The sequence below is a fragment of the Vulpes lagopus genome, chromosome 7 (genome assembly GCF_018345385.1).
Source record: "Vulpes lagopus strain Blue_001 chromosome 7, ASM1834538v1, whole genome shotgun sequence".
Lineage (NCBI taxonomy): Eukaryota > Metazoa > Chordata > Mammalia > Carnivora > Canidae > Vulpes > Vulpes lagopus.
The window spans coordinates 18,444,195-18,456,896 of record NC_054830.1 but is presented as its reverse complement, the minus strand read 5'-3'; the positions used below and the strand labels follow the sequence as shown (position 1 = coordinate 18,456,896).

The 12,702-nt window shown below is 47.1% G+C and overlaps 1 protein-coding gene across 3 annotated transcripts in view; it reads right to left on the bottom strand.

Moving 5' to 3' along the window:
• The window catches only part of BSN (bassoon presynaptic cytomatrix protein), a 97,776-nt gene extending 86,298 nt beyond the window's left edge, over positions 1–11,478 (bottom strand). For all 3 annotated transcript variants that reach the window (XR_005989074.1, XR_005989075.1, XM_041764031.1), the window contains exon 1: positions 11,255–11,478. Coding sequence is in view for 1 of the 3 variants with exons in the window: in XM_041764031.1 (XP_041619965.1) it covers positions 11,255–11,478 (224 nt within the window). In the remaining 2 variants the exon portion in view is untranslated. The remainder of the gene's footprint in view (positions 1–11,254) is intronic.
• Positions 11,479–12,702: the final 1,224 nt, after the last annotated feature.

Sequence of the window (12,702 nt, the reverse complement as noted above, 5' to 3'; positions counted from 1 at the left end):
GACAAAAGAAATCACAAGGAGATCTTAAATTACATTCACTAGTATTAGTGTTAGTAAAAATATCTATACTATTATCTTCAAACAAATACACATATATACATTACATATACATATGTATGTATGTGTGTATGTGTATATATATATATATATACACACAATATATACATGTATACAATGTTTGGATGCTTATATGAACAAAACAACCCTAAAAGATCACTTTTGAGAAAAGTAAAATTGAACATGAACTGGGTCTTAAGTTATATTAAGAAATTATAAAAAAAAAAAAAAAAGAAATTATAGGGGTGCCTGGGTGGCTCTGTCAATTAAATGTCTGCCTTTGGCTCAGGTCATCATCCCAGGGTCCTGGGATCGAGCCCTGTGTCCAGCTCCCTGCTCAGCAGAGAGCCTTCTCCCTCTCTCTCTGCTAATTCCTCTGCTTGTGCTCTGTCAAATAAATAAATAAAATCTTTTAAAAAATTATAGTTAACTTTGTTGGCTGTGATAATGTCATTGGATTTTTTTTAAGATTTTTTATTCACTTATTCATGAGAGACACAGAGAGAGAGATAGGCAGAGACATAGGCAGAGGGAGAAGCAGGCTCCATCCAGGGAGCTGGAGGTGGGACTCAATCCTGGGACTCCAGGATCACGCCCCGGGCTGAAGGCAGGCATCAAACTGCTGAGCCACCCAGGGATCCCAATGTCACTGGATTAACTTAAAAACAGCTTTTAACTACTAGAGGTACATCCTAAAGAATTTATGAGGAAAATGATATGTTTGTATTTTGATAGAAAATACTTCAGTCAAAAAAAAAAAGTTGGAGGAATATAGATGAAACAAGATGGCAAAATACTGATCATTGTTCAAGCTGGGTGATGAGTTCACAGGAGGGGGTTCATCATACCATCTTTTTTCTTTTTATATGTGTTTGAAAGTTTCAAGTGCAGAGTGTTGCTGCTCCTGGGAACATCCACCCTACAGAGCCTAAGGCCAGTGTATCCCAAAAAGAAGCCAGAATGACATGGCCAACCCAGGGAAGAACAGGCCTGAGAGAAAGCTTCCTCTGTGGTGCACAGAGACTTCCATAGGTGCAAGGAGTGATTGCTTCTCTAAAACAACCCAGCTCTACCACCATCTTCAGCTGACACCACCTCAAACCAGAGTTGGCCAGGCTTTGGCCTTGAGGGCTCAACACTGACCACTCAAAGTGAGATACAAAGATTTGGAAAGTGGGCTCACAGAGCCATAAGAAGGAGAGAAATTCTTCAGCATGATTCCAAAAACAAGTACACTGTCTTAGTTACTATCCCTACTTCAGGAAACTAACTAACTAGGGTCTCACTAGGTTGGAAGAGATCCCCAAGGACAATGAAAGAAGACATGGCAGAGACTCATCCAGGCCCCCACGGATTCATACTTAGGTTGCACAAGCCTAGGATGGAGATGCCCAGCATAAGGCTGGACAAGTGTGGGGTGTAGGGCCAGAGGGCACCCAGGGAGGTGTAGGATGGTATTCTCGGGCTGATGAGTGAAGGCTACTTATCCTTCAGATTGTGACACTCTTAGTCCATATGACATACGGAGTCCTAGTCCTATTCTCTGAACCTTTCTGTCCTTGACAGCCTTGGGCAGAACGGCCCAGGTTGGCGAGGATCCCAGAGTTACATCCCAGCCAGAGGACCTGAAGGAGTCAAGTCTAGAGAAGAACGCTGCAGTTGAGGAGGTAAGAGTAAACCTGTGAGCAGATAAGTAGGATATGCCAGAGGGTAGAGCTAGGCCAAGAGACAGGAGATGTAAGGAAGCCCATTTCAGACAAACAGAAAGAACTTTCCAACAGTAGAGTCATCTGCCTGGGAGGGACCAAAGGCCACTGACCACTGGGTATTCACACCAAGGTAGAGCTCCTCCTTCAGAGAATATGGAAGCAGACATTTTGGCAATTGTTAGGAGTTGGATTGGATGCTCAAAATAAAAGGAGGACAGAGCAAACATATCACCCACTGAAGCTAAACCATGCTCCTGAAGGAAGCTCCCTCCTAGCCAGAGCCCACAGAACCCACAGAGCTGCGGGAGAAACTGCAGAGAGCATCACATCCATCTCCTCACTCTATAAGTGAAAGAATCTGCACTACTGCCCACCTGGAGGAGGCAGCACAGGTGCCAGAGCACCTGTGGGGTATGAGTGGAATACCACACAAGAGATAAGCGACCATGCATGGCTGGAAACAGGGAGCTTGCAGCGGGCTGCACAGACCCAGGTAGGAGCCTTGGTGGCTGGCCAGCCAACCCCATAGAAGGAGGCCAGCGGCTTTTCAAGAGCTCCCATCTGCCAGAAGCAACTGAGAGGCATGGTGCCAGCCAGTCCCTCTTCTGGCTCCAGGCTTGATTGCAAGGTCATCTTGTCCACTCTGAAAGATCTCTAGAGCACAGAAGAAGAGCAATCCTCTTCATTTAAAGTTCTTCTAATTAACCCAAAGTCTGCACGACATATCTATTTTCTCTCCTCAGCGGGGCTAAGGAATAGCAGGAAGCATCACCCTTTCTTCTTACTCATCTAACAAAAATAAGCTGTCAGAGATGGAGGAGACCTTGGAGATCATCTAGTTAAACCTCTCCTTTTACAGATGGAAAATAGTGAGGACCTACTCCAGGTAGAGCCAGTTTGGGGTAATGTCAGGGTTGATTAAAGCCTGAGTTTCTGACCCCCACCCAGGAGGCTCCCAGTATTCCCCATCCCCCACCCCACCCTATGCTGTCCTTTGCTCAAATGTCCTACTTCCTGATCCTTTTCTTGTCCTCAAAGCCCTCCCCATCCTGTTGCTAAATTTTCCATCTTCTCGGAGCAGGAGGCAAGGAAGTGACGTGGTTCTCCAGCTGTGCTCAGTGTATGGCATTTCAGTTTGCTAAAGTCAGCTAGCTGGCTGTTCCTCTAAATCTCTCCTATTAGGCCTTTGGAGTTCCCAACAGAATAAGTTACTGTTATGTGAATGTGTTTTGTAAGCTGCAAAACACCATACAAATATATGTTCTACTATTTTATTTTTCTTAAAGATTTTATTTATTTATTCATGAGAGACACACAGAGACAGACAGAGACACAGGCAGAAGGAGAAGCAGGCTCCATGCAAGAAGCCCGATGTAGGACTCAAACTCGATCCTGGGTCTCCAGGATCAGGCCCTGGGCCGAAGGCGGCGCTTAAACCACTGAGCTACCCGGGCTGCCCTGTTCTATTATTTTAGAATATGAAATAATACAAGCCCTTTTAATCATGCTCTCATCTTTTTTTTTTTTAAGATTTTATCTACTTATTCATCAGAGACACACACACAGAGAGAGAGAGAAAGAGAGAGAGAGAGAGAGGCAGAGACACAGGCAGAGGGAGAAGCAGGCTCTATGCAGAGAGCCCGACATGGGACTTGATCCCGAGTCTCTAGGACCATACCCCGGACCAAAGGCGGCGCTAAACCTCTGAGCCACCCGGGCTGCCCTTGCTCTCATTTATCTTAACTCTATGAAACAAAGAAAAAGCAGGAGCAAACTCTAATTTCAGGAAGTTGAGGGTAAAAATCTAAACAAGTCCCTCTTTCTTTCCTACCAGACTAGGACCTCCTTGAAGGCACAGCCCATTTTGTGGTCCTTCCTTTGCTCCTCATATCTCACCCAGGGATAGGCATCTAAGTGTTCAGAGAAGGGTTTCCTGAATATATAGATAAAATTTCGTTTTAATATCCTCCTATTGTAGGGATGCCTGGGTGGCTCAGTGGTTGAGCATTTGCCTTCAGCTCAGAGTGTGATCCAGTGCTCCTGGGATCGAGTCCCACATCAGGCTCCCTGCATGGAGCCTGCTTCTCTCTCTGCCTCTCTCTGTGTGTCTCTCATGAATAAATAAATAAAATATTTTTAAAAAATTAAAAAATAAAATAAATAAAATCCTCCTATTAGTACGTAGAACTTAATTGTAGAAATCCCTCACAACCACTCCCATACGCAAAAACGGCAAGTGACCCTCATTACCTACCTGCATGCACAAATACATCGGAAGTAAAGGTGTGACTCTCAGGAAATCTCCTTACCCTCTTTTCTTTCAAAGCACCCAAATGCCTTACTGATTCTTCCAGCATCCTGGGAAGGGATAACCCCTCCCCAAGCCAATGGCACTGGAGAACAACTCTGGGCCCAGGGGCAGTCCCAGATTGGGTGATCCTTGCATCAGCTGCTGCTAAGGCTTTTTTATCTCTTCAGTGGTTGGGGCCAAGTCCCAGAAGCTAACCCTTCTATTTCTGCTCAGGGAAAATTCTTTACCTTAGGCCCTCATAGCAGCCCCACCCACTTCAGAGGCAACCAGGCCACCCAAACAGTTCTGGATTTATCCCAGGGTGAGCTAGAGTTCCCTAAAGGCTCCCAATACACCTCCATGTGAAATTCTTATTAAGAAGTGGGGGTGGGCACTGGGTGTTATTCTGTATGTTGACAAATTGAACAACAATAAAAAATAAATTTACTATTTAAAAAAAAAGAAGAAGAAGATGAAGTGGGGGTGGGCAGCCCAGGTGGCTCAGCGGTTTAGCATTGCCTTCAGCCTAGGGTGTGATCTTGGAGACCTGGAATCGAGTCCCACTTCAGGCTCCCTGCATGGAGCCTGCTTCTCCCTCTGCCTGTATCTGTGCCTCTCTCTCTCTCTCTCTCTCTCTCTCTCTCTCATGAATAGACAATTTTTTCAAAAAATCTAAAAAAAAGAAGTGGGGGTACCAGGTAAGGGGGCTCTTCTAGAGCAAGGCTCTCTTAAGAATCCTAGATACCGGGGATCCCTGGGTGGCGCAGCGGTTTGGCGCCTGCCTTTGGCCCAGGGCGCGATCCTGGAGACCCGGGATCGAATCCCACATCGGGCTCCTGGTGCATGGAGCCTGCTTCTCCCTCTGCCTGTGTCTCTGCCTCTCTCTCTCTCTCTGTGACTATCATAAATAAATAAAAATTTAAAAAAAAAAGAATCCTAGATACCCATATGAGCAAAGAACAGATAGAGAGATCAGAGCAGCACTGTGACCATCCTGGGGCTCAAGGTATAGCACAGATGAATCAGAGAGCATATTTACTGGCTCCATTCCACAGGCACAGCTGACCAGAACCTAATGTATAAGACACATGGGCTGCAGGAATGCAAGGGGGCAAGAGACAGCCACCAGAGGCCCTATCTGCAGGAAGAGACACTAGAATTCCATCTCCCCTACCACAGGTCCCGAGGCCATGGTCCCAAACTCATTCCCCAGCTATGACTAGCTTCTGCCACTATGCTGGTAAATGGAGAAGGAAAGGGCCTTTGAGGCAGGAAAGGAGCGTGAGCAAGTCTTACTAATGCAGTACCACTGCCAGCATGACATACCCCTAGAGAAGCCCTGGCAAGAGTCCCCATGTGGCTACATTGTCCACCAAGCTCCAGTTCACCAGGAGGGCCTCAAGCCCTAACGTGACACTTGGACCTTGCTGTAGGCATGCCAGTCTTGGCCACCATTTCACCATTGTAAAAAGTGAGTCCCCAGGTAGGAAAGATGAGTAAGATGCAGATGGATGGGGCCTTTAGGCTACATGGCCAGGCAGTCGGAGTGAGAATGTGTCAAACACCTAGCAGAATGTCCATGGTGAAGCAGACATCCAGTACGAGTAGTTATAATTATTGTGACAGTTTTGCCAACCTACCTCCACAGTCAGCCCCTACTTATTGCCCATGAGCCACAGGCTCTAGGAATAGATTTCTCCTCAAATAGCCCCCACACAGCAGGGTCTGTCTCTCCCACTTCTATCACTAACAGGAAGAAAGGGCACTACTGAGACATGCAGGACCTCTGAAAATAGAGAGGATTTATTGAAGCCCCAAACCCTATCTCCTTGCAACCGACGACTTATATAGACAGGGAGGATTCCCCAAAGCTGGGTGAAAGGGCATGACCTAAGGGCTTTGAAAGCTTTGCCCTCTCAAATCCAGAATCAAACCTACTCAGAAGAAGAACTTTAGAAAAAAGAACAGAAAAACGACCCACTGTATCTTCTTTGGCTCCCAAATTAGTCCAAAGTCTGGATCTACTTTCAGGGAACTCACAGTTTTCATGTCTGAAGCCCTTGACAAACTTTTTTTTTAAAGCTAGAATTTCTTGGCCAAAAGAATGAAATTAGAATCTGAATGGCCTCTAGATACAATTTCCAGCTTAAAGGAAAAATATGGGACAGAGAAACATCTTAAATGACACCATAGAGACACAATCGGCATACTGCAGAATGTGAGAAACAAGACAAATGACACAGTTCTCCAATCATCAACTGCAAGGCAGAAAAAAAGGAGATGGAATCTACAGATTTAAAGAAACTCAAGAAATATATCAAACATATCCAATGTGTAGACCCTGTTTAGATCACAACTCAAACAAACCAACCATAAAAATAAATTCACAAGATAATCAGAAACCCTGAACCCTGACTGGTATTTGCTAAAATTAAGAAGAGATTGTTATCAGGGCACCTAACTGGCTCCCTGCCTAGTTGGTAGAGTCAACAGAACACGTGACTCTTGATTTCAGGATCATGAGTTCAAGCCCCATGTCGGGCGTAGAGATTACTTTAAAAAAAAAAAGTAAAATTATGGGATGCCTGGCTGGTTCAGCAGTTGAGCGTCTGCCTTCGACTCGGGATATGATCCTGGAGTCCCAGATTCAAGTCCCACATTGGGCTCCCTGCATGGAGCCTGCTTCTCCCACTGCCTATGTCTCTGCCTCTCTCTCTCTCTGTACCTCTCATGAATAAATAAATAAATTTTTTAAAAAATAAAGAAAAGAAGGAAGGAATTGTTATCCTGTTTGGGGGTGATTGTGGCGCTGTGGTGCTGTTATACAAAGCCCTTATTTCTTAGAAATACACACTGAAATATGGATGATGAAATGTAGGGATATCTGGAAGTTGCCCTCATGGGGATGGCAGGTGAGGAAGACAGATAAACTTGACCAACCATGAGTTGGTGATAACTGTGGCTGGGCAATGGAAACATGGGAGTTCATTAGCTTATTCTCTCAACCTCTACTGGAAATTTGAAATTTTCTATAATAAAAAGTTAAAAAAATAATTAGAAGAAAGCCTTTCTTCCCCAACATCACCATACCTTTTTTTTTGTTGTGTTTTGTTTTGTTTTGTTTGTTTGTTTGTTTGTTTGTTTTTAGCAGCAATTTATCAGTCTTACCAATGCTAGGAAAAGCTACATTTTCAAAGCTGCCCCTTTCTCCCTGGCAAGGAAGATGAGAAATGGTTGCCCCTTTGGGTGAAATTTTGACATCATTACCATTTAGATGTTAGGTCACTTTAGCATAATTCTTGTGTCATGCCCTCCATGAGAATCTAGATCCTCAGGCCAAACTAGATCTCTGAATGATAAAGGGCCCTTATTTCTAAACCTGGCAATTATATACTTTCATTTCATCCTTACAAATTAGTCCCAGATTTTTCTAGAGCCTAACTGTTAGCTGATACAGTATAACAAGTCTGGCTAATCCCAGACCAGATATACTATATCTGACAAATCCAATTATTTTTATTTTTATTTTTATTTTCTTATTGGCATAGAATTATGATGAATCCATCTGAGAAAGGAGCTCAGACTGTAGTTAACAGAGCAGCCTCACTCACCTTCCAGCACATGACCAGACTCTGTGTGCCAGATGCCTTAAAGATGTCTCCACAGCTTATGAGCTAGAAGTGAGTGAGAGGTAACTTTGAGCTGATCATAGATTTTGATGGGTAATAAGGGAAAGCCACCTCACTTGGTTTGCCCCAGCTTTCTTCCATACCCCTGCACTTGGCCCCATTCTCTGCCCACTGTCCCTGCCTATGTAGACCACGTTCCTCATGCTATTTCTCCCTCTCCACCTCTCATAACCCAACCATTTTTCCAGCATGCCTTGGGTTTCTCCCTCTTTTGAAGCTTGGCTCTGCCTCTCCACTCTTCTCACTTGACAATTGTTCTATAAGCACTGTCTATTTAGCACTTCTCAGACACTGACCTGCTCAGACCCCGAGACTTCTCGGTCTGAGCTGCTCAGACACTGAGCTGCCCAGCCAAATTTCATAATTTGGCACTTTGAGAGCTGTCTCACTACCCAGACTATGAGATGCTAGAGGACAGGGGAGCATTGTATACCCTTCCAGATCATCCACAAAGCCCAACACAGTGCTGGCTCTTGATACTGGTAAATACACCTCAGCTAATTGACTGAAGATCAATTTGCAAATTTCAGAACATGCAAAGCCCACAGGTGGTATAGATTAGACAGGTTGGGGATGCCTGGGTGGCTCAGCCATTGAGCGTCTATCTTCGGTTCAGGGTGTAATCCCAGGATCCAGGGATCAAGTCCTGTATCCGGCTCCCTGCAGGAAGCCTGCTTTTCCCTCTGCCTGTGTCTCTGTGTCTCTCTCTGTGTCTCTCATGAATAAATAAAATATTTAAGAAAAAATTTAAAAATAAAGATTAGACAGATTGTCACTGGTTTCTGTGGCTCTTCTGTGAAATTTTTTTAAAAGGTGCTTTCTGGGAAACTAATAAAGTTTCATCTTGAACTGATGGTGTGTCATGGGTATGTACATAGGTTAAATCCCATCAACTTGAGCACTTCACTGTACATCAGGCATAAAAAGAAGTGAATGAATGAAAGATGCCCCTTCCTCTAGGAGGATGCAGCCCACGCCAGGGCATACAGCTCAAACAGTAGAGGTTTCTCTGATCTGGCACTTCTTTAGAAAGGTATAAGCTATATAACTGTACAGGCAACCCTGAAACCAGAAGCAGACAGCCCTGCCTTGAGGGACTCTCCAATGCCCAAAGTGCCATATCATCCAAATGAGCTAAGAGGCAGCACTATGGGTGTGGTGGTGCTGCTACTTATGGGATTCAAGTCAGGCTCTTCAGTCATAAATAGCGGAGCCACCCCCTCACAGAACCCAACTGAGCTCAGTATGAGGATGAAAAGACTAATTCTGGGGTACCACGGGGTAATATGGCAACAGGAAAGAGCCAGGAATTGACTCCCCCAGAACCTCACTTCCACACCTGTCTGAGGTTAGTAAAATGATCTTGCCCTTACCTGACCCTCCACCTACCTCTATGAGGCCTAACTGCCCCCAAATTCACAAACTTGTTTGAAACTATGCTGCTGCTCTTTCCTGAATGCCCAGAAGCACATGCCATGGGGCTTTTCTTCAATCAATGGGCCAATCTGTTCAGTAGCCTCTCTGAATAGAACATGCTAAATTTGGCATCAGGTACCTGAGATGCTTTGGTGAGAAGCAAAAGTCATTCTAATGCTGAAGGAGAGACATATGGAGGCACTGCTCATCTGAGGTACTGTGATAAGCTGCATATCAGCTGGAGCAGTAAATCCCATCTCCTAGGGGCCCTTAGTCCTGAGCTTTGGTGACAAGCAGCCCCAGCTCACCCTAAGTTTGAGAGCCATAGGACCATAGCACCATAGGCCCATGGGTGAGCCTTGTCCACAGCTAGGAGCAATATTATGTGACTATTAATTCCAGCAGGAGCCCCATGGTTCCCCGACCCACAGGAATTCATGAGTCTGCCCTGTAGCAGAATGCACAGATGGGGTAGAAATGAAACCCTGAAAAGGAATATGAGTAGTAGACACCAGTCTCCTCTTATCCCTCTAAGCTGCCCAATCTTTCCAAAATTTCATATGTTTGGCTCTTTCTGCAACATTAGATAAACTAAAAACAGAGCACCCTGTTTGGTTACCAGAAGAGAAATGTCAAGCTCCCCATATATATAACTACCAACAACAAGGTGTTTTTCCATTCAGCTGTAGATGCTTTCCCTTGGAGAGAGAGAGCTCTAAAGCCTGGGTGAGGCTCCCTCAATCTAAAACTCAAACAGCAGCTCAACACGCAGCAAAATGGACAGTATTTGCAGTGCTAAGAACCATATGCTAACCAATTGCATTACTGTAATAGCTAATGTAAAATGGGCAAATCCCCCCTTTAAAGGGGATGCTCACAGGCTGGCCTGTCAGTGTCAGGTTTCAGGCTATTAAGAGCCTTTCATTACTGTTAGTTGTCTAAGAAATGACTTCTGAGGAAATAAACACATGAGAGTCACAGTTGGACAGCTGAAGAATCAAAAATCATGCTCCTTCACAGTTTATGTGTTCCCACACAGAAAAGCCAAGGCAGCATGATCAGCAGACTCACATGGAACCAGAAGTGCCCCCTCCTCGCCTTTGCCCCCTCCCGCCCTGGGGTTTTGCTACTCCCTGGACCCATTTGGTGTAAAGATAATGCCTTCCATTTTATCCTGTCGTCTCTTGGTAGCTTTCCTAAGTTTTCAGTCTACTAATCTATCATATATTGGCATTCCCTGCACTGCATTCACTACCACTTGAGTGTTTTTGTAGGACCTCAGCTGGCATACATTTTAAACAAACTAGTTTCACAGTATTTGATCAGATGTGTTCTGTTAAAAGCATTCTATATGGGTTTCAGTTTTTCCCTGGTTGAGGTGGTAATTTAAATCATAAGGCAACAGGAACATATCTGGTGATAGATGATTCAGTAGCATTTTTGCCTCACCCCAGGGTGTTTCACTAAACCTTGGTGAAAGCACATGACCCTGTTCATTTTTTGAGCCTAAATAAATACTTTTTGGTGTTCAGTGGCATTTCCCTTCCTCCAAAGATGATTATAGTCACTAAATGCCTGAGGAAAGCACATGACCAAGTTCATGGTTCAACTATTTCCATATCTCTCCGATCCTCCATCCTCGCAGTGACACTTATCTTCCCTGACAGCCACTCCCATTGTGCTCTTTCCTTGGCCCAACACAATGGACACATGCAGATACCAGCAGACCGAGAGGATGTTTTCCATCCCACTGCTCCCCAGTGCGGAGGGACTAGGTTGAGGTTACATAAGCCCCTCCTGAGCCCAGCGTTGGGGGGAAACAAATTTGGGGTTCGTGACGGAGTCACGGTCTGCAGGCCCTGACTGACCCTGCGCTCACTCACCATCCTGCCTTACCAAGGCAAGATAGCTTGAAAGGGAGCGCTGCTTCCTGACACCACCGGGCTCACGTCAATCGGGCTGGGGACGAAGTGTGGCCGGACGTCTGACCTCGCTGTCCAGACTATGTCGCGGGGTCGCGGGCCCCAGCCCCGGCCTCAGGCTGCAGCTCCCCGCCCCCCTCAACACCCCCGGACGCCGCGACGCGCGCTTACCTGCCAGGACCCGGGCCAGGCCCAGGGCCCGGGCTGGGGCCTGGGCCGGGACCTGGGCCGGGTGGTCCCGCGGTCGCCCTCGCGGCGCCAACAGCGGGGAGCTGTCCGCCGCTGGCAGGTGCTGAAGGCGGCTTCCCCGCGCCGGGGCCCGGGCCAGGGCCTGTGCCTCCGGGCGGCAGTGGCCCGTCGCCAGCGCCGCCCTCTAGGCTGGCCTCGTTGCCCATGGCCGGCGGGCGGGCGGGGTTGGGGTCGTGCTGGGCCCGGGCCGGCGGCTCCCGGGCGGCTGCTCACACACTCCGCGCCGCCGCCGCCATCTCCCAGCTCGGCTCGCGCCGCCGCTTACCGCTGCGCATGCGCATGCGCGGCCCGCGCGCCCCTTTCTTGCACACGCCCCCCCCCTCCCCCGCCCCCAGCGCGCGCGCGCGCGATTCCGCCAGGCAGTGAAAATGCTTGTCCACAAGCCAGCGGCGGGGTCGCCGGGAAACAGCCGCCGACGTTAGCGCATGCGCCCTTCGAAGCCGACACTGCTAGAGTGTGCTACCTGGAAACTGGCGAGGGTTGGCGGTGGCGTCCCACGGGACCAGGATGGAAGGACACCGGCCACAAGAAGGGGCCCTGGGGGCGTCGCGCCGGGCCCCACCCTGGTATCAGTGACGTTTCCTGCCCCGGGAAACTTGCGAGCAGGGGCTGTCCTTTGGGAAACCTCGGTGCCAGTCAGCAGCAGGCTTCATGGGGACAGGCCTCAGAGAGGGGCCACCGAGTGTGGCCTCCAAGAATGTTTAGAAGTTGGAAAGGCAAGTGAACGAGGATGTTCAGAGGCGCAAGATCGTGGAGGGACAGAAACAGAGGATGCTTGGCAATGGAGCCAGATTGTGAGGGTCTCAAAGGACAGCTGGGAAGTAGACTTTATCTAGATGCCCATGAGAACCATCTGGGATTCAAGCTGAGGGTTTGGTCCCACGGGACAGGAGTCTCAGGAAGTGTCTTTGGGAAAGGTGGAGGATGTGTCAGGGCTGACCTAAAGCCAAATGGAAGGCAGTCTCAGTAGGCTCTGGGACAGTGACCTTGAGGATGGGAAAGAGGAGTTGATATTTCTCAGAGCCTAGAGCTGAGACTCCCAGAGACTGTCTAGATAAAAGTCTGCAGGCTGCCTCTGCATTAACCTAAGAGCTCACCAAATTACTTTTCTATTACCTCACTTTACAGACTTCAGTGTTTGCACACTACTAATCCTAACCTTACCATGAGTCTTTGCCTCATGGCTTCTCATACAAACCTGTGCTTTCCTGAAATAAATATATCCAGAAGATAACAGACTATATTTCAAACTATTCCTGGTTTCATAAATCACAGCTGTGTAGAAGAACTTGAGTAAACCTGGACCCATTTTACAAACTCATTTAATTATCCTAATGGTGAGGAATATATCACATGGGATGTCAGCAGTT